The 21,858-nt window shown below is 37.1% G+C and overlaps 2 protein-coding genes across 6 annotated transcripts; one reads left to right on the forward strand and one right to left on the reverse strand.

Moving 5' to 3' along the window:
• The first annotated feature begins 1,458 nt into the window (after positions 1–1,458).
• LOC135644399 (5'-3' exoribonuclease 3-like) lies at positions 1,459–16,776 on the forward strand. Of its 3 annotated transcripts, XM_065161936.1 has the most exons (23): positions 1,459–1,785; positions 3,143–3,245; positions 3,495–3,571; positions 3,690–3,881; positions 4,058–4,177; positions 4,820–4,882; positions 5,205–5,354; positions 5,438–5,602; positions 5,855–5,932; positions 6,017–6,103; positions 7,118–7,489; positions 7,606–7,701; positions 8,900–8,995; positions 10,338–10,408; positions 11,480–11,608; positions 11,689–11,765; positions 11,847–11,887; positions 11,989–12,063; positions 12,154–12,311; positions 13,439–13,543; positions 13,622–13,697; positions 15,510–15,589; positions 15,725–16,776. In XM_065161936.1, the coding sequence occupies exons 1-23, from the start codon at positions 1,582–1,584 to the stop codon at positions 16,437–16,439; spliced, it is 3,330 nt and encodes a 1,109-aa protein (XP_065018008.1). In that variant the 5' UTR covers positions 1,459–1,581; the 3' UTR covers positions 16,440–16,776. The 3 variants fall into 3 exon arrangements, with proteins under 3 accessions (XP_065018008.1, XP_065018010.1, XP_065018009.1); XM_065161938.1 differs by lacking the exons at positions 1,459–1,785; positions 3,143–3,245; positions 3,495–3,571 and having other exon boundaries at positions 3,751–3,881; positions 4,092–4,177; XM_065161937.1 differs by lacking the exons at positions 1,459–1,785; positions 3,143–3,245; positions 3,495–3,571 and having other exon boundaries at positions 3,874–4,011; positions 4,092–4,177.
• Positions 16,777–17,800: 1,024 nt separating this feature from the next.
• LOC135582311 (protein translation factor SUI1 homolog) lies at positions 17,801–21,399 on the reverse strand. Of its 3 annotated transcripts, XM_065161942.1 has the most exons (6): positions 21,274–21,318; positions 19,931–20,018; positions 19,438–19,538; positions 19,143–19,348; positions 18,998–19,051; positions 17,801–18,139 (listed from the first exon to the last, which is right to left on the reverse strand). In XM_065161942.1, exons 3-6 carry the CDS (start codon positions 19,472–19,474, stop codon positions 18,095–18,097), a joined length of 342 nt encoding a protein of 113 aa, XP_065018014.1. In that variant the 5' UTR covers positions 19,475–19,538; positions 19,931–20,018; positions 21,274–21,318; the 3' UTR covers positions 17,801–18,094. The 3 variants fall into 3 exon arrangements, with proteins under 3 accessions (XP_065018014.1, XP_065018013.1, XP_065018015.1); XM_065161941.1 differs by lacking the exon at positions 19,931–20,018 and having other exon boundaries at positions 21,274–21,399; XM_065161943.1 differs by lacking the exon at positions 19,931–20,018 and having other exon boundaries at positions 21,230–21,319.
• Positions 21,400–21,858: the final 459 nt, after the last annotated feature.

Consider the following 21,858-nt stretch of genomic DNA (forward strand, 5'->3'; position numbering starts at 1 on the left):
GAAGCAGCAGCATTAGGGTTTTCTGAACACCTCTAGTTACAGTGGCTACACACACAACTTCCATTTCTGAGAGAGCGGCCATGGTGGAAAACCCCTCATCGGCCTCATCTGTAGACATCTGAGAAGCTGCACTTATGGACACAACCTGGAGTTGAGCTGCTGGCTCACCAAACCTACCACCAGATTCTATCTGCGTAATGCAATACCTGGGGATGAAGCAGACAGCAGCTCAAGCAGCCTCACCACCTCCCGAAAGCTGTGCATGGGTGATGCAGCTCTGAGGCAGTTCGACTTCAGACTGGAAGCAGCTTAGTCTTCACAAGTTATAGAGGACCTCATCTGTTGAAGCATTAACATGAGATGACCTAAAGATGATACCCACCTGAAGGAAGAACATGTTGGGAAAGCAAGAGTATGATTGGGGAGGCAGAGAGAGGAGAGGAGAGAGAGAGAGAGAGTAGCATGGTGGAAAGCGAAGAACGATGTGATAGCATATGAGAGGAAGATGCAAGCATGATGGAAGGGGGAGATGATGATGATAAGGGATAATAAATGAAGAAAGAAAAGGCTACAAATAAGGTTGTGCTACGATGGTAAATGATATGAAAAAGTTAGCATCACAAAATAAATGAACCAAACAATTGCACCAATTTATGGAAATGAACAAATTAAAATTCATCAAAGATGAACTTTCAGTGCAACTTTGGAGCCTTTTGGGAATTTGCCATATCCATCATGTGATTGGATGCTCTAAGTAGAAAACCCATAAAAGTAAATATTTTCAAATTTGTTTTTAAAAAGAAACATTTTCCCTTCGTTTCAGGCTAAGAAGACTTAAAAAAATATCTTATCTCTAATTATCTTTATCTATAAGAAATAGAACAGCATATTCCAAAATGCTATGATCGATGTTTTAAATAAGACAACCTTTATATTTTTTTTATTTTTGTCTCTTTAATATTTTTAAATATGAAAATAAATTATTTAACGGATGTTAAGTTTTTTATCATTCTAATAATAATAAATTTTTATTCTAATACTGATAATATAAAATATCTTAGTTTCGTACAATATTCACTCCACTGACACCTTAGTAGAGTTTTAACCTCAAAACCTGAGATGAAATGATATGGTTTCTCTACACATACAACACGACGATATCGAATCAAACTAGAAACGAACAACCTCGTATGCAGGTTGTTCCACCTATACCATTAAACGCAGGATAATGTGCTCCCACAGAATGCGGCTTGGGTTGACCGAATCAGACCTCACGGACGTCTACATTGGGTCCATCGCGGCGTCGATTCGCCCATTAGAAATAGCACCCGGCTCACCCGTCGGGTTCGTGACAACCAAGTAACAGTTTCCCGGTTCGATCCGGTTCAATAGTGGTCATCGAGCTCACCCGCATGCCTCTTATTCATCCGGATTATATTTACCCAATTCGGAATCGGATCGTGGACATCGCCGCCTTGTTTAGGGTTTCTCCCTCTCGCCCGCTTCTTGTTCTTCTTCTCCTCCTCCTCGGGTCGATCGAAGGGTTAGGGTTCGTGAGGTAGAGAGGAAGGCTGCGACGCGATGGGAGTGCCGGCGTTCTATCGGTGGCTCGCGGAGAAGTACCCGATGGTGGTGGTGGATGTGGTGGAGGAGGAGCCGGTCGAGATCGAGGGCGTCAAGGTCCCCGTCGACACCTCCAAGCCCAACCCCAATGGCCTCGAGTTCGACAACCTCTACCTCGACATGAACGGGATCATCCACCCCTGCTTCCACCCCGAGGACCGGGTTTGCCCGCTTTCCTTTCTCCTTCTTCCTTGTTTGTCATTTACTCCGTTTATCGACGCATCGATGGATGGGGATATCAGATCGGCGTTCTTTGTCCGTCGAGATTTGGTCATGGATCCACGCAATATCGTATTGTTTATCGTCACCTGAAATCCGAATATTGTATTTTCCGATCAGAAACGTTGATGGTTGGACCGCAGAGACGTGATATTTATAGTGTTTTAGATATTGGCTATTCTGAACTTGGAGTCTTTGTATAATATTTTGTCAATAATCCTGATAGCTTGTCTTAGCATGTTGTATTATGCTTGCAATTTTGTTCTTTTATTTGTTACCTGAAATTCGAATTTAAATAAGAATTGTGATAGTTTCAGATTAGGGACATGATAATTATAGCGTTGTGGGTATTACCTATGCTGTGTTTTGGATTCTTTTTGTAGCATTTTATGAGTTCTCATGAGAGTTTGCTACAGCATATCAAACTAGACCGGAAGCTTTATACCTTTTGTGTGGTGATTTGTGGTAATTAGTAGATTTGTGTGTAGTATTTGTTATGTCCGACCAATGCTGTCATTTCATTGATTAAATGTTGTAGTAGAGTAGAATATATCCTTGATGCTGTTTTTGATGCCGTTAGAGTACATCATGTTTTTAGAGAAGCTAATAGAGCTGCTGACTGGATAGCTAATTATTCTAAAACTTCTCAATCCACTTACATGTGGAATTTTGTCTTTCCTTCTGATTTGTCATGTATTATCAGCTCTGATGCTGGTGGGGAACTTTGTATTCATTTTGCTCAGGTTTAATTAGAGCTTCTTCTCTTTTTGATAAAAAAAGAGTAGAATATATCCTCACTTCTCAATGTTTGATATCTAATTCTAATAACCATTTTTTCTTGTTATTTTTTACACAAAAAATTGTAATTCAGTCGAACAATCATTGAACTGTACTGCTATTTCAGATTTGGTTGCCAACATTTAGGTATGAAACTCAGATCTCGGCCTGCTGGACGTGTTGGGTCCAACTGTTTCCTTCTTTCTTTCTATTTTCCGCTGTACAAAACAGCTTCTGTTGGTCTTCTCATTTTCAATTGAATCTGGCCCAACTCTGACTGGTAGTGGTCCCTAGTCATCTAGTATGATTCTGGATCATGGAGGGTGTTCTAGATTTGAAGATTTCTTATTTCCATGTAATCATGTTTGGCTGCTGCTGAAGCTTTTGCTTAATGAGAGTTCTTGTTGTCCTTCTGCTTTACAACTCTTACATGACATTGCTATGTTTATATCTGAACTTTATTAAATGCTATTATGCATGGTTTTTTTTTTTTTTTGCTAATCCATCTTCATGGTTACAACAGCCTGCTCCTACAACCTTCGATGAAGTCTTCCAGTGCATTTTTGATTATATTGACAGACTGTTTGTCATGGTCCGCCCCCGGAAGCTTCTATATATGGCAATTGGTGAGTTTTTATTTAAAGACCCTCTTGCAATATTCATATTTCAATGTTTTAAGAAATATTTCAAGGTGTTATACAGCAGTCCGCTGGGAGATCTATGCTTAAACTGCTGCTCGTGGTTTCCTATCTGTTTTTGTTGTTTATTATTCAAGTAATTGGATCCATGGTCTTGTTAGAGTGTTCTTTGTTGTGACTACTTCTGATGTCTCTTAGTGTACCTCAAGTATATTAATAATGGAATTGTGAATCTAGATGGTGTTGCACCAAGAGCTAAGATGAACCAGCAGCGCTCTAGACGATTCAGGGCAGCGAAAGATGCAGCTGATGCGGTGGGTGTGTTTACATTCAATATTGCCTTCTCTATATTATATTATCATGACATGAAATATAGTGTCTACATGCAACTCTATAGCGATTATGATCATCATTCGTTGCCATATATTGCAGGCAGCAGAAGAAGAAAGGCTGCGTCAAGAGTTTGAAAGTGAGGGCAGAAAGCTCCCTCCTAAACAGGAATCACAAGTTTTTGATTCGAATGTTATTACCCCTGGGACTGAATTCATGGCTGTTTTATCAACTGCACTGCAGTACTATATACATCTTCGGCTAAATTATGACCCTGGTTGGAAACGAATAAAAGTATGTCAGTGAAGAACATTTGTCCTCGATAGTTTCTTATGTGTTTTTTCTTTTGCCCTGCAAACATTAAAGTGGATTTTGGTCAATCATTTTTGCTGTCCAAATAGACCAGTTATCCAACATTGATAAAGTAAGCATAAAGCGTATAAATTTTCTTATAATAAATTTTCTTGAAGGTTCTCCTTTCTGATGCAAATGTTCCTGGTGAAGGGGAACACAAAATTATGTCATACGTCCGGCTTCAACGAAATTTACCTGGTTATGATCCAAATACTCGACACTGTCTTTATGGATTGGTATGTTCCTTTATTAGTAGGTTATTTATTTATTTATATATGATGCTTTTAACATTTCTATAGACAGGGAGATGTTACTACTTATGTGCATATTTGCAGAGTTGTTACCTACCTTTCATGACTTCACGTTCTTTCTCTGGACATCATATCTTCTCATGTTCTCTATCAATGAGCTAGAATAATTTTTCTCTGGATCCGATGTATTATTTTTTCATCTGTGCTGTGTCTTTATATGTTTTTTGCAATGAACTCGTTGAGCTTGTTACTAGAGCTTCCACGGCAACCTGGGGAGTTCGTCTGCTGCTTCACCTTTCAGTATATATGGATGTCTTATGATCTGTATTTTCTAGTATTCTGACTTTTTCAGTGTAGCCTTCTCATTTTAGTTGAGAAAAAAAAGTGTATCTCATAACACAAAACTTAAGCAGATCCGATGCTGTTTTCTTTTCTTCTTTAGTGAATTTCAACTTGATTTTAGTAAAATTAAATTTACCTTTAAACATGTTTCGCTGAATTTAACCATTTCTGACTTGCTTTCCCTTAGTATGGTCTATTAGATATCTGTAAGACTCTAACAGTGACCAAGCTTGTTATATATATTTTCAAGTTAAATCTATGTGGTTCTCCACTTTCTCTTTGCAGGATGCGGACTTGATCATGTTAGCTTTGGCCACACATGAGGTGCACTTTTCAATCTTGAGAGAGGTTAGAGTTGCTAATAATCTCCTTCTGATTTGAAATTATGTAGTTCAGCTTGCATAGATGACTATTAAACATGTTTGAGTCAAATCGATTGCTTGCATGATTTAGCTGTTGAACTGTTATATTAGCTCAAAGAAGTTTGTGTTGAATGGTGTATCCTTGAGATTTATGTTTCGTGAACAAAAATTTGACTTAGATTTTATTTTATTTTTTCTTTCCAAGCTTGTTGTTGTTGCCTTATCTTCTACTGCTGAAAATAAATAAGCATTCATAAATTTTATAGCTTCTTTCTCATGTTTTGATCTTTGTGAATGGCATTTGTTAGATTGTTTTCACTCCCGGGCAGCAGGACAAGTGCTTCTTGTGTGGTCAGATGGGCCATTTAGCAGCAAATTGCCAAGGGAATGCTAAAAGAAAATCTGGAGAGTTTGATGAGAAGAGTGAAGATGTTTCTGTTGCAAAAAAGCCTTACCAGGTTTGGTTTATTGATATATATGTTTTTTTATGGTTTTTTGTGCATCATTTCTTACTTTTATTGTACTTGAATGAAATGTGCAGTTCCTTAACATTTGGACTCTTCGAGAATATCTGGAATATGAATTCAGAATCCCTAATCCTCCTTTTGAAGTTGACTTTGAGCGCATAGTTGATGATTTCATCTTCATATGTTTCTTTGTTGGAAATGACTTTCTACCCCACATGCCAACTTTGGAAATTCGAGAGGTTTGTTCCTTTAATCATTTTGGCCCTTTTCGACAGTATAAATATAACAACCAAATGTTTGTACTTCATTAATTTCCTTAACATGGGACATGCTTTTCATAGAAACATCTTACCTTTAAAATATGAATTCAGATAAATGGTTTGATCTTGCTCACAAGTTAATCATTGTTTCCTTTTGCCTTTTCACGTTTTCTTTTTTTAGTTATGTATGAACTTATGATATTAAATATTAATTGATCTTTATGGTGACAGGGTGCCATAAATTTGTTAATGGCTGTATACAAGAAGGAGTTTATGGTGATGGGTGGTTATTTGACAGACTCGAGCACGGTATACAACATTTGCCTTCTCTTCTTTTGACTCTGATTCAAGTTTACATCTCACCTACTAAACTTTATGTTTTTGTTGTGCCAGCCCAACTTGAGCAGAGTTGAACATTTTATCCAGGCTGTAGGGTCCTATGAGGATAAAATATTCCAGAAAAGGTCTCGTTTGCATCAGGTCTACTCTCCATAAATTAGTTTTTTTGGCTTTGCGTTATCAATTTTAGACTTTACCATAACTATTAATCTGCATCAACCTTCAAATGATGCCATGTTCACTATCTTTCGTTTGGAAGAAATATAACTGCACTATGATAAAGGACCAAGCCTGTTCATTATATGTTTTGCTTTTAGTTGCAACCTGTGAAACAATTATGACGATAATATGTAGATTTTCACTGTTTAGCTGAAGGATTATGTTGCCACATGCCATGAATATGCCATTTCTTGTTTGAGATAGGATGTTCTGCATAGCGTTTTTTGCGAAAGGAGGAAATGATCTGGATAATCTGCATCCTGCTTCATCCAGCTGACTAAAAGCTGTTATGTATTGACCTCATAACGACCAAAATCAACTCTGATTTAACTTATGTCAATTCAATTGTCTTTTAGAGGCCCAAAACTTTTGAAAAATAATCTTTAAGAACTGAAAATCAGACCAGAACTTAAACTATAATTTTGAGCAACTAATCATAACCTATATGGCAACTAGCCTTCTTGATCCAAACTAATTATGTTTTGTGGTAAGGACTCTGATCAGGTGACTTCTTAATTATTGTCCAAGATCTCGAGTCTCAAATTGTTGTGAGAATTTAATTGTGTTTTGGAGTTTCCTCACATGGAATCTTGAATTAATAAAGCTTAATTGATTCCGTAAGAGTGATTATCCTCTTTGATTCTGCAAATCTGATCACCAAATTCTGTGAACTCTGGTCAAATAGATCTTGGGAATTTCAGAAATTGGAAAATCATGGTTAACCAACAAACATGAAATATTGATACTTATAGGTTGAATACATGAAATTGTGTAGTTATTTATGATGATAAATGTTTATGGCATGTTAATTGAGGTGGTATGTGTTTTTGATATATCGAAGGCAGTTTTCATTAATGTCATTTAAATCATTTGATTAAATCTGTTTCATAAAAATTGTGGTCTTCTTGATTTTTTTTATTGGTCTTTATTTTTCAGCGTCAGGCAGAAAGAATTAAGCGTGAAAAGGCTCAAATAAAAAGAGGAGATGATATTGATCCTCAAGTGAGGACCGATCTTATAGTTCCTGTTACTCGTTTTCAAGGTTCGCGGCTCGCATCTGGTGCTTTGCCTTCACCATATCAACAAATAGGTTCTTCGTACAATTTGGAAAGCACAGTATCTATGAGAAGAGAAAATCAAGTAGGCCGATCTACCGGTGCCATGCCAGTTGACATCCAGACTAGTCGATCTAGAACATACGACAGCAAAGGGGTTAACGACCGAGCCCGAAAAATTGCACGGCTTTCTTCTTCTGGAGCAACTATCGGTGCAGCCATTGTTGAGGCTGAGAACAGTTTTGAAGTAGAAGTAAGTTTACTTATCTATGCTTTTGATTTCACATTATGTTAAATAGTTCTATTTTTTATTGTGCATGTTATTCCTTTTATTGATTTGTTATCTAAAACTATGTTTTTAATTTTTAGATCTGTGAAAATAGGGAGGAATTGAAGACAAAGCTTAAGGAATTGCTTAAGGAGAAGTCTGACCTTTTTAACTCTGAAAATCCAGTGGAGGACAAGGTTTGAAACTAAACTAAACTTATATTGTTTGATTTTAGCATGCTTATCTACTTAATTCTGCTTTTCTGTTACATCAAGACAATACTGTATCTGCTCCTCTAAGTACTTCTGTTGTAGTTTTTTCTTGGGAGTTTGTGTTTTTGGTTGTGAGGGGATTGGACTGATTTGTCCTTGCTCTTTTTGCTCCAATTCTGCCCATGCAGGCATGTCTACAGGACATGGTCGAATTTACTCATTGCCAGTTTGATTTAGAATGAAATTCTAGGTTGTTCTGCTGCCGGAGCCATTTCCAGGGTAGTAAGAAAGAATTTAGCAAGGGCTTGCAGAAAAGAAAAATCAATGTATTGGTATCAGATATGTTGCACCACTAGCATTCTCCCACCAAATAGTCCTGGGTAACTTGTGCACCATCCTTTTTTACCTAACAGGATATTCTCCTCTATAACCTATGACGGCGCCCAATTCCTAATCCGTTTAGGACTTCTGTGCCAAGCTTGGACATGACAACTATGAAAAACTTGGCATTTCTAGTTGATTCTTTTTTGGAAAAAATATAAGATAAATCTATAATTAGTCTTTCAGGCAAAAAGGGTCCTCTCACAGTGTCAGTATGGCAAGTGTTAGCTTGTAACTGAAATTCACACTTCATAATCCAACTGGCAAAACTTGTGGCTGTGAACCTGGCAAGTGGTATATGTCCGACATTTTTCATGTTGTCCAGGTAACACTGCCTAAGTGACATCTAAAATAGCTGATAAAACTGAAACTTAACAGCTTGAGTTGAATTAGAGTTGAGCTTGGCATATAAATGCTTCAGATGTCATTACCCTATGGTCTCCCAGATTGTGCTTAAAACGGAGGTCCTATCCGTTTTCTGGATTTGATTGTCTTTTAAAATATTGGTTATTCCTTGTTTGCCACGATATCGTGTGTTTTTGGGCTCTCCTTTGCAGATGCTTCCTGAATTAGTGAATGCCTATTCAACTCCAGAATTGTGTTGAGTTTACACCATTCATGCACTACAGACAAGCTATTGGTTGTAAATACTTCTTTTATTTCAAAAAAAAAAACTATCCTTTTGTGATCTGAATGCATTCCAGGTGCCATGCATTAGTCATCTAGAGGAGTTATATTTAGGGATTTTATATTGCTGATGAACAGCATTGGTTGACATACTGCTCTTTGCTTGTTATGACAGGTAAAACTAGGAGAGCCGGGATGGAAAGATAGATACTATCAAGAAAAGTTTTCTGCAAAATATCCTGAGGAAATTGAAGCAATTCAAAAAGATGTTGTAAGTCATTTGCTATGTAAACAAGCTTTCTGTATATTTATGTTCAGGGATATCTACACATCTGATGTTTGTAAATAAATACACAGGTAGCTTATAGAAACATGTACAAGTATATGCATATCCTTTTCTTCTTACATGGGTTTCAACGACTGCTCTTCACAATCTATGCTGATCATTCCTCACTTGTTTTTCATTATTTCCTGACTGACCTTTGTGTTTTTGACTGAAGATGCTTAGCATTACCAGGATACTTCCCATGCATCTTACAATCTGATTGTAATTTTGTCAATAGATTATGTAGATGGCAGTAGGATCTCGTCATCTGAACATGAAAAGAAGCATGAAGTCTGAACACATAGCAAAGCAAAATACATAGATTCCATGCTATATCCTAAGTCTATTGTTATCCTCACTTAATATTTAGTCAAGACTGTTAGTTGTTGGCATCCAAACTAAGCAACCGGGTATACATGGGGATGCCTATTTTGTTAACTCGGATAAAAGGATGCCTTTGCCAGAATATGTTCAATGTAGTGGTCGTAGCAAATGCTTGGTAGTGGGTAGGGGAATATGTCAAAGTTGAATTATGATACATGGTAAGTATCACAACAATGAATGAATGGTTTGTAAATAGAGGTGAGAGCTTCTTTGGTAATATATATCGGTGTATCTCATACCATGGTGATGCATCCTTGGTTGCATAGTTTGTGTATCAAGACCTGTATCAGTTATAAAAGATATGATTGTCTTTGACAAAGATTGGTTGTATAGGATAGACAATGTGCCATCCCACATAGTCTGGATTGGGCACACTGGTAAATGGGTTCAAGTACGAAAGAATTAATTGTGGATAGGCGTGTGGCTGAAGGGATTCGAGTAGTGACAACAAATTTATTTCTTAGTCATATATATGATTTCTATTTTTTTCTCTTTCCTCCATCTTGGCTTCCCTTGCCTTCTCCCCTACTCAATCCTCTTTTTTTTTATGTTTGTTAATTCAGCTAGAACTGCCCAAACTTATGCTTTGATGTGCTTATGGGTGTGTTTCATGTGGCACAACTGAATATGATATCTTCTCGAGGTTGATTTATTCCAATATATGTATTTGGCATGGGCCAGCACTGCACAGTGCTACCTTATGTGCAATGGCAGCATGAGTTGCTAGAACAAAACATGCTGTTCTTTGACCCTTGATATATGAAGAGTATAAAATTAACATTTAAGACATGGATTATGTATTTTATACACTCATCAATTTATTTATTTAAGTGTTTTTCCTTTTTGTAAGGTTGAATCGTCAAAAATTGTTAAAGGGATTTTCCTCATTCCTTTTCTTGGTTAGGTTTTAAGGTACACTGAAGGCTTATGCTGGGTCATGCATTATTATTATGAGGGAGTTTGCTCATGGCAATGGTAAGCATTGTCACCATTACTTTAATATACAAATTGTTTTTGTTTAATTTTGTTGTTAAAATGTATTTGTCATTATTGAATAATAGATAGCTTTGTTCAGTGTAGAAGTGATAATCTTGAGTCTAGTTTATTTTTTTTCAAAAATATTAAATGCTGTCGTCTTCTATTAAGAAAACCTTTCCTGTTAACTCGTTTCTTGATTTCACAGCCTTGAATTGATTACGTACATGTTTTTTGTAATATATATTCCTTTGGTATAAAGTGCATGAGATAATTTAGTTAATCCTAGTTAATACATAATATGGCCCCAAAATTTTTATGGTTGATCATCACCAGGCCCAGGAAATGGTGGGTTGCTTTATGGAACATTCTTTTGTATATTCAGTCCTGCTTGAAATCTGCTTACTGGATGTTTGGTCTTTTCTCTTTAGAACATAGCTTGCACATCTTGTTGCAGGTAAACCAAATATATTATGTTGTTATGTCTTGCCCCATGTAACTATTAGATCTAACCCACTATATCTTAGGGTGACACATAGAAGCTGGTTATGGTGCTTAGGTAATATATAGGTCTTCTCTAAGCATATTATATGCTAAACTGGTGTTTTCTGGTGGTACTATCTCTCTCTTTTTTTTTGTTTTTGAAGGACCTCATGTTAGTTGTAGTTTAGGAGCTTTAATGTATCTTCGACAATAACCAAATTCGGATTTGGATGCTTGCTTTTAAGGTGTTACATACAGATGAACTGTGTTTGCTTTGTGTAGTGAAGCTTTTGACTTGAGGTGTTACATCCAGATGAACTGTGTTTGTTTTGTGTAGTGAAGCTTTTGACTTAGCTACACATTTTATTTTCTGATTGATAGACAAATGAGGCTTAAGCAGTTTTGGGCTCTTTTGACAATGAATGGAATGTATGCTGTAACAGACTTGATGGATCTATTGTATGATGTTACTGGAAGTTATATGCAAATCATCAGAACATAATATTCTTTTTTCATTTTATTATAAAAAATCCATTTATATAAATTATCTTATATTTGACTTAACTGTTTGCTTCTTTCATCAACCAGGTTTTATCCATATCATTATGCTCCTTTTGCTTCTGACATGAAGGATCTGGGTGGCTTGAACATAAGCTTTAAGCTTGGTTCACCTTTCAAACCATTTGATCAGTTAATGGGGGTGTTTCCAGCTGCAAGGTTAGAGTTAATTGAATCTTTCATCACATTTTGTACGATTAAATATTTTTAAGTGGCTGATACTATATTTGCATTTGCAGTGCACATGCACTTCCTATACATTATAGGAGATTGATGTCAGATCCAACATCACCAATTCTGGATTTCTATCCAACTGGTAATTTAAATTTAACATACATGAATATCTCTCCTAGTTTATGCTTCTGATACTTTAACCTTCTTTTAAATTTTTTAACAGATTTTGAGGTGGATATGAATGGAAAGAGATTTTCTTGGCAGGTTAGATTATCACAAGTTTTAAGTAGATCTTTTGTTGCCTTTGATATGATATTGCTTTTCATACCATGCAATTTGATGGCATCATCGGTAACCTTTTTCAGGGTATCGCCAAGCTGCCTTTTATAGAGGAAATTCGCTTACTGTCTGAAATTAAAAAAGTGGAGCATACTTTAACGGTACTGAAGTGATATTTTTAAGTTCAGGAAAGCTCATGTTGTTTGCATATGGAAATTGAATTTGACCAAATTTTGTTGCCCTTTTTATAGGAAGAGGAGGCACGTCGAAACAGCATAATGTCCGACATGCTTTTTGTGAATGTTTCTCACACACTTTCTCCATACATATTCTCTCTGACAAGCAGGTTCTCACATTTGTCTGCCAAGGAACTGGCTGAAGTGAAAGAGAAACTTGACCCTGCATCCAGGTATATGTTCCTAACCTGAATTACAATATCTGTAACTTTTTATGTATGGTAAAAAGGGTATCTGTGTTCAAGGTTACTGTCGGTATATGTTTCTAACCTGAATTACAATATATTTAGCTTTTTATGTAATTGTGTATGTATGGTAAAAAGGGTATCTGTGTTCGAGGTTACCATCGGTCTAGGATTGGAGGGTCAATATTTATGGCTTTACCTTTAAATATAAATATAGATGTTATTTCCATGACTCAAACCCTGGTGTCAAGGTGCAATCTTACCTTTGTACCGAGGCCCACCCTCAATTGTTGATTTATGATTTTGAATATTTGGTTGAAGGCCATGGTCAAAGGTGTTGACACATATTAGCATGATGAGAAAATCAATAGTAATTGTTAGGCTTGGGGAAAAATGTACTCTAATTTTTATTAATTAAAAAAAGTAGATTCTGAACTAAAAAAGATTTACTGAATCAAAAGAACATGTTGATTTGCTGAAACTTGAACTCATGACATTCAGGTTGTGGTTATGGATCCCGTGGATAGATTAGAAGCAAAATGAATATCTTGATTTGCTGAAACTTGATGCTGTGGCATTCAAAGTGGTTATGAAGATGAATTGGAATGTGTTATTTTTAAGGACGCTGTTGTGTTCTCTTCATTGCGATTTAGGACACTACATAGAAGCATTGAAATTGCTATTTGTCATATTGAAATAGGTGGTCATTGTGTCAATGTTGCAAGACTTAAAACAAGATGCCTTTATTCTGTTTTTAAGTCTGTGTTCCTTCTTGTCTCGATTGTCTGAGTTATGCTGTTAATATCTGCACCAAGTGATTCTTGAAGCAAGCATGTTAAGCCACTTACTGGATGGCAGCTAAGCTGCAAATTATTTTAAAGTTGTTGGTTTGTAATTTTAATGACATCGATATACTTTGCTCCTTTATGCTCCTATCTTTTTGTATATCATGAGCATAATTGGAGAAAACACATTCTTTTTTCTGGATAGGCATTGTGGTTATGCATTAAACTAGCATGGTGGCCGGACACTTTTCATTAACTTTTTGAATGCTAAAGAAATTAACCAAATTATAAATGAAGCTGTTAATTGGATTTTTTTTCTGCTTTGTGCAGTGGTGGAATGAATGGGTATCTATGTCTTTGTAGTGGAGATCCATGCCCTCCTATCTTTAGATCTCCTGTTAAAGGAATGGAAGATATAATGGATAATCAAGTCATGTAATCTCAGTTGCTGCAAAATTATCAGTTTACATTATTTCTTGAAGAAAATTATGCATTAATGACTCTTTTCTCCAGATGTTCAATTTACAAACTTCCAGATGCACATAAGCACATCACCCGGCCACCGGCTGGTGTTATTATTCCAAAGAAGGTATATAGTAATTTTACATGTTTACTCATTTTCTGTTATTTCTTCACGTGTTAGGAATATCTGTATACGTTGAAAATCCTGATCTTATCGCCCTTGTTTAACTAAATTTTTTCCCCGTGATCCAGCTGGACATGTGGATTGTTATAGTTTTCCTTATAAAGAACTAATACAGTTTCTGACATTTTTGTAATTTGCCTAGTTCGAATAGGAAGGGGAAGATGAATGAAAAAAATATAAATAAATAAGTAAATTAGATTCTGTTCATTAAGTCAAGACCACCTGCAGTCAGTTGTAGTGCTGTATGGCAATTGGTAAGATAAGGACTCTTAACTTATCTCATCTAATTTAGTCTTGGAAGAGTCCTGAATGTTTTTGTACTAACAAAATATACCCATATCTGTGTGAATAACAACCAGCTATTCATTTATTTTGGATCCTATTTACTAGTACCAATTGGGTGTCTTTATGAATTCTGTAGGCTGTTCTTATTTCTACTATCAAATTACATGAATCCACACAGAGTTTGTACTTTTGCATCTGTAATAGCATATTGTTTTGGAGTATCCTCAAATTTGTATCCATTTTTAAGCCCACATTTATTTGCAAGTGAAATATACAATTTTAAAGTGTGATAACTTTGTGATGATATTTTATAATATGGATTTGTGTCATTTTTATAATATTCACACAGGGTGTTGGACTTTTTGCATCTCATCATTATATGTGTCTTATGTTTAACATATAAACCTTCAAATTTGATTCTTAATATGTAATAACCAGTAAAATGTGATTTTTGAAATTTGCTAGTTCATGTTGGATAAATTATCTTGGCTTTATGGTACTTATTGTAGGTTGATAAAGTAGTTAAATTTCTCTTTATTATTTAATGAAAGGGTGGCCTGTTCCTGCTTGTGCTGGGTTCAGTGGAAGATCAATATATGAAACCCTATCCCTTTAAGTAGAGAAATGGTTTTGTGACTTGAAACTAGGTCACTCATGTTGCAAAGGATCATCATTATATTCTTCCTAGAAGGAAAATGCAGGAGAAATCCCCCATATTTTTTTATTCATGACATGTGAATTGGATGTTGGAAAGACAGTTGTTTTAAGCCTAATAGAACAGAAGAATTAATATGGCAAGGGTGTCGTATTGATGCCTCTCGTGCTTAAAGACCATATTAAAATAGAACTGAATCACTCTAATAGAGCACCTATTCTTTTGGTTGTACAATGATCGACCATACAGGGTCATTATGCTTTCCCACAAGGTCACATAATAGTATAATTGCAATATAAGAAAAGATGATGACTGTCCTCAAGTTCAGTGAAATGAAGCACACGATTGAATTGTATGCCTTTTGCTAGCAGATTAGCTTTTGTATTCTGATTTGATTTGGAATTCAAGCATAAGATGCATAAGGGCAGCTTGACATTCTGCATCCTGTTGGCTTGCGGATCCTCGACGCCATCTATATAATAAGACTTGTAGAATTACATGGTACATAAAAGATTGGATAAATGATTTTAATTGCTAAACAGAAGGTTTAAATCATGGCATTACTGAGGGCTAAAATGTTGGTCAAGGCTCGCCATTTTGGTGTGGCCTTAGTGTTTAAATATTTGCTAAAAGTATGTGCTGATCCTTCTGACGAAGGAATTCGTCGATGTTGTTCCAATACTCAGGGGACCAAGTGTATCAGAAGTTCACTCATTTTCCACTTTGATTTCTATTCTTTTGATATGTTGTTTGTATTCTTTTGATATGTTGTTTGTATTCTTTTGATTTCTATCCTTCCTGTGTCTTTGTTGCAGATTGTCACAGCTGGTGACTTGAAGCCACCACCAGTTCTGTGGCATGAAGATACTGGCAGGAAGCCATTTGAAAATGGAAGGTAACTATTTGACTAATCTTATTTTACTCTTTTCCAGTGACCCAAAGAATTTTTAGTTTGTCCTCTGCTTTATTTCCACCGATGCCAACTTTTAACATTTTCAACCGGTGGTGTTACTTTTTTTTTCTCTTTCAGGCAAAATCCACCTGGATCCATCTCTGGCAAACAACTAGGAGATGCTGCACATCGGCTAGTCAAGAACAGCTTACAAATAAGTAGGGACCATTACAGTGGTGATTCTAGGGCTGCTCCATTGTCTTACAATACCAGCACAAATGGTCTGCCGTATTCAGGTGGCGGGCACCATGTTGGGGATCAGAGAGCAGCAGCAGCAGCTAGGGCAGGCCATCAGGTTGGTCATTCACAACATTACGACCCTAGAAATGATTCAGGTGATGGTCATGGGCGATGGTATGATTCTACCACATCGACTCATTACTATGAAAGATCATTGGGATCTCAGTATGAAAGAGATCATTACAGTAGTAGGTCATATTACGACCCCCATAGTGGAAGCAGCCACCCTGATGCCAGAGGCAGAGTTCCAGCTTATAACTACCCGCAGGGTGGTGGATATCCTTATCCTTCTGCTAATCGACCGGTACCTCAACACGGACCCTATGCTCATACTCAGGCTCCATACAATGCTAACTACGGGGGCTACCATTCCTATGCAACCCAGCAGTGGGAGGAACAATATGGAGATGAGAGGGCACCACCACCAAGTCAGCACACTACCGGGAGATCATTTGGTCACCACCAGCAAACCACCAATCGGTACACTGCTCTGGATAGGAGCCTGAACAGCAGGAGGCCACCGCCGCCACCACCGGGGTTTGGCAGACAATAATACCCTGCTCTGGGTAGCGGCAATAACCGCGGTTGCGGAAATGTTGTACCATAGCGACATCCTTCTCGTTCCAGCGATCAAGTTATTTGTACTAGCAGCAAGCAGCAATTTCTTTCCATTCTGACTGACGAAGACCTCGGTGCCATTGTAATTGAGAGGCCACGATTAGCTAGATGGCCTTATATATATATATCTTTTCCCGCAATTATAAAATTGTTCAGCTTATAGGCTGTATTGTAGACCAATCAATCGGAGTTAGTTTGAGGAGGTGGTTTTAAATCTGTAAGCTCTACCTTTTTATCTTTTTTTGGATCAATTTAATATCGTCTATGATTCATTCGTGAGTGCCTTCTTAAGCACTGCTGTATGTTAAAGATATGATCTCTCTTATAAGAATTATAGGGGTGGGGTACCTAATTTCATTATCTTACGGAAAAAAATTTATTAAGAAATTTCTGAAGGAAATAAAAATTGAAACGGACAACAAATAGGGGGTAAGAAAAAGAAAAAGAAGTGCTGGAAATTTCCAGAGTTGAGATGCCATACTCAACAAGAGGAGGAAGAGCCATACACGATGACTTCTTCTGCTACCTCTCCTATCAAACTTCCTCGAGTGGCTACATATGTGGTTTCTTCTGCTACGGAGATCTTTTCATATTATTGCTGGATCGGAGATAGATTGAACACATCTTCTTCTTGGTTTTGCAGATTGATGAAATGGACTCGCCTAGGAATATTCATGTGGGCGTACAGATAGATCTGACGAAAAAGGGGCTTTGCTTGGTCCCTTTGTTCATGGTGAGAGACCATCTCTCGAGTTGCTCATAAATACGACGAGTAGATCTCCAGAAGAAGACAAACTGTTTTTTTTTTTTTTTTTGATATTTTTTTAGTTTGTTTATGCATTAGGTGTTTGATCTTTTTTTTTTTTCCTTAGCTAATTAATACAGCCTCTTTTATATGATCATTGATTCATATAAAATTTCCCACCATTGAAAGACAAATGGATCACTGATAGGAACGACTTATATATAAACTAAGCACACCGATATGGTTGGTTCTCATGTGGGAAATATAATGAATGCGTGTTTGAACAAACCATCTTCTTTATATATAAGCAACCCATTTGGCTGATTTCTTCTAGACTGCAGATGTATTGTTGTTAACAGCAGGGCAGCTATTCCTAATCAAATCTGAAGAAGATGATGAACATATGGTCTTGAATCATCGGATACTCGTTTGTTCTGATTATTGGCTGTAAAAAGGGTAATCCCTCCCCAAATTTTGTTGCAAAGCTCAAGTGGACAAACCTTACTATCAAATTTCACATGTTTGATCTCATCTTTGAGCAACACAACACAGAAGAAAAAGAGTTCCCTTTCAAATACACTCTTTGTGACGATTGTACGACCCACAAAATGTTTTGCGCATATTGGAATCACATTGAGACTTAGAATTATACTAAAGAAAATTGAGGCCTCTTATACACAAGCGATGATCCAACACGAACAAATACACTTCTCTTAATGTGGATAAGGTTCCTTTCAAATATTCCATCTTATTCGGATGTCTTGAGAGTTCAGGTATCAAGCAAACAAAGCGGAAACAAGCTACCAAATGTCACACACTGCTCGGATAGCTAAACAAGCATGGACTCAGAAACCATGAATCTTGATGTATTCCTTCTTCACTATGCCGGTCTGCATCCAGAAACACAATTTGGCAGTCAGTCAGATGAAAACATAATAAAATTAGCTCACATCCTCCCCCCAAAATATCAGCAATTTTCCAGTATCAAGACGACAGATCTCTAGATAGCAACATTTTGGAACAACATTTCATGTAGATTATCCAAACTCTTCAAGTTGATAAGGCTAGCCTAGTGGGTCTGCATTGTGATTTCAACTATTTCAACAACTCCTATGTCATTGTCGGTCGATGATTGTTGGGAGATCAAGCCCAACGATTCGAAGATAACTCTAGTGGGTGTGTTCAAATTCCAACTATATTTCTAAAGATGTATTTTCTAGAAATGTTGATGCATGAATCATATGGGAGAGGACAAAATCAACAGATACACCTCGTGAATTTTCACAGCAATAAAATATGGTAAGTTGTAGAGTAAAAGCAAATCGAATTAACATGATGAGGGTGATTTCTATCACTCACACCATTCAACATGAAGATGGGTAGGTATTTCAATTGTCAGCAAAACTATGCACGAGACTCTTTAATTCCTTGATTCAAGTTCCAATAGGGTCTCAGATATGAGCTGATGAGCAAAAACAAACAGAAAACAGAAAAGGAGCCCATTTATGGGAGCATAGACTCTCCTCACACTTCATAATGATGTGATGATCTCATAAGAATATTCCTACTCATCCAACAAGGACTTTAAACGGCAACCACAGCTCCAATACAGGGTCCAAAACACATTAGGAAAAATAAAATGAATGATTTCCTATAACCTGATTAATACACTAACAACAAAACTGTGAAGTCCCAACTCTGATTAATACACCAGTAAAAACATTTACTAGAAAAACAAGTTGCTGTACCTGACTAAGAAAGTTAGACACATTCTTTCGCTGATCACCTTGGAGTTGAATAACCTGCCATAACAGAAAGACAACAATCAGTTATGGACATTATACATGATAACCATCTGTATTTGTAGTTGTCGTCTCATTTTCAATGATGTACCTGCCCTAACTCTGGATCTTGGACAACAGTACCATTGCAACAGAACTCCTTCTTCAGGTCCTTCAAGATCTTGTTATAACTGAACTCCTTTTTTAATCCTTGCACTGTGGTTAAACTCTTCCTGCCGTTCCGCTGTTGTACCCGCACATGCACGTATTCCTTGGCACCAGCACCGGAGTCGTCAGCATTTGCTTCAGCAAACGGGTCTGCACCAACAAATTGAAAGATATTTAGTCTTTGCTATCGCACGAGCAAACCATAATCCAAAGATAAACAAAATCACAGGTCAACCTACCAAAAGCAGTGGGGAGCTGGACGTCAAGATCAGACATGAACTCTTAACAGTTGAGAACTGAAGAAAACAAACAAATATACTTCCCCGCTGATCACTTGAAGCTGAAAAATAGAAAGCTTATGTTAGTCACTTCATAGTGGCTGCACCAACAAAAAAAAAAGATATAAAAAATTGTTTATCCCATTTCTCCCAACCAAAAAGGGAGGTGGGAAGACCATCTCAGACTGAAGCACAAAGTAATCTGATGTAATGTTTTTCCCCACGCATTTAACCTCAGGCTATCAGAGACAAATATCTTATCACTGAATAGGCATTGTATCACAGTTCAAATGTTGAAAAGTAGCTCCATCTTGACAAGCATACAGAAAATATTGAGTCATCCCAGGAAAACAAAAAAGTCAGATAATTAACACTGCATTAACAATTTCCAACAAAAAACTCCTAATTTCCATTTCTCCCAACCAAAAAGGGAGGTGGAAAGACCATCACAGACCATTGAACAGGCATTTAATCTCAGGCTTTTCAAGACCATTGAAAATGTAGCTCCATCTTCACAAGCATACAGAAAATATTGAATCATCCTAGGAAAGAAAAAAAGTCAAATATTTAACATTGCATTAACAACTCAACAGAAATAAAGTTCTGATGTGAACATTAACAACATTAGAACTACTTGAGAGCTTAATAAAGCTCTTGTGACCACCACATTCTAGTTTCGCTGATAAAAAGGATACTGTCAAATTAATATTTCTGAGCCAACAAATGAATGCTAAATTCCCTAAAAGCTTATCAAAATCCCCAAAAGTGAACAAGAATATAAATTTATTAATAGAGAAAAGAAAGAAAGAATTCAATTCTTCCCATAGAAGCTAAGTATCGAAATAACTACAAGATGGACAACTAATTTGCTCTATCCATATAGGTTTATCAGAAGGTTGGATAAACAAAGCTCAAACTATATGTGAACAAATTAAAGTGGTAACAACATCGGTTAAATTAAGCCCCCCAAAATCTTGAGTGCAAAAGAATAAATATAGAAATTAAAGCAAACGATTATCTCCTGAAACTTCAAATCGACAGGCAGGATGACAATTGCAAGATTGTAAGACCATAACTCCATCGGCTCCAATTAAAAAGCAACGCTAGAAATACTCAAATTTGCAAATCAAGACCAATTGTACAAGATTCAGTTCTTACGAAGATTTCTTAAAACCCCATTAAGCTTCTTCCTCTCCTAATTCAAATTGGAGATCTCTAGAATTAATAATACAACGCAAGGTTTCTATACTAAATGTTTTTTTATTCTTCACGAATAAACAAAATCAAGATTAAAGATCAAAAGAATCCACAACTAAAAAAGCAGGAATGGCATCTCAGACGTAGATCATCGTCAATTAACTAGAAAGTTTTCGCCTTTTCTTTGGCTAAATCATATGAAGTAAGAAGATTTCCCAAATAAACAATAACAACAATGATTATTTTCAAATCAATCATATCCTCTCAGCCGTTTCCATCTAAAAGAACGCCGTTTTAAGAATATTATGAACAGTTTAAAGATCTACAATTCAACGGAGGGGAATACAAAGAAAAAGAAACCGATTTTCCAAAGAAATTTGACCGCATAATCAGCAGAGAGATCGCGACAAAACGATTGCTAATGAAAAGAAACCCTACTTGTCCAATAAAAACCACTTCGATTTCCAAGAAACCCTAAAATTGATGCTGATAAAAGCCTAAGGACAAGAAATCAAGAACCAACAAGATCAAGAACAAAGGCTATTTATCACCGTACAGCGTAGAAAGGACAATCAAGCCGAGAAGGAGATTTTCTCGTACCCAACTAAAGATCGCTCAAGTAAACTGGCAAAGACCTTCAATCGCGGCGCGGGGAAAGATCGGAGAGCACGACAGTGGAAAGATCCGCATTCCTGGCTGGCTTCCTTATATAGAGTCGGACGCAAGTGTGCGCATTGACTGGCTTTCTTGGTCGATCGATTGATGTCGGTGACAGCATCGACGGCCCTGATCATCTCCTTTGCAACGCTTCTAGATTCGCGTTAGGCGTATCCTCTACGCGCAAGCCACGGTCCCATCACCGTAGGATGCGATGCTCCTCCCAAAATCCTCTTTCTACTCGTTCACGGCTCTATCACGTCACCCGCACGGTCATTGGAGAATTCAGGGGCCCATCGACGGGTCCCACTCCTCATCGTCGCCACATAATCCAGAAATCGCGTGCGCTGCGAACTCTTAACGACGTTAGGAAACGGAGACATAACGTTGCCTCGGCCTGCGATGTGTCCCGTCACCGTCGCGAGGAGTTCCACCGATTCCGCAGTTCGATTGTCGAGATGTCAATCATCCACGTGTGCGGTCGAAATTGAGCGGAAACCGTGGCGGTAACGGCACCGTGGCAGTGAG

The sequence above is a fragment of the Musa acuminata genome, chromosome BXJ3-8, assembly GCF_036884655.1.
Source record: "Musa acuminata AAA Group cultivar baxijiao chromosome BXJ3-8, Cavendish_Baxijiao_AAA, whole genome shotgun sequence".
NCBI classification, from domain to species: domain Eukaryota; kingdom Viridiplantae; phylum Streptophyta; class Magnoliopsida; order Zingiberales; family Musaceae; genus Musa; species Musa acuminata.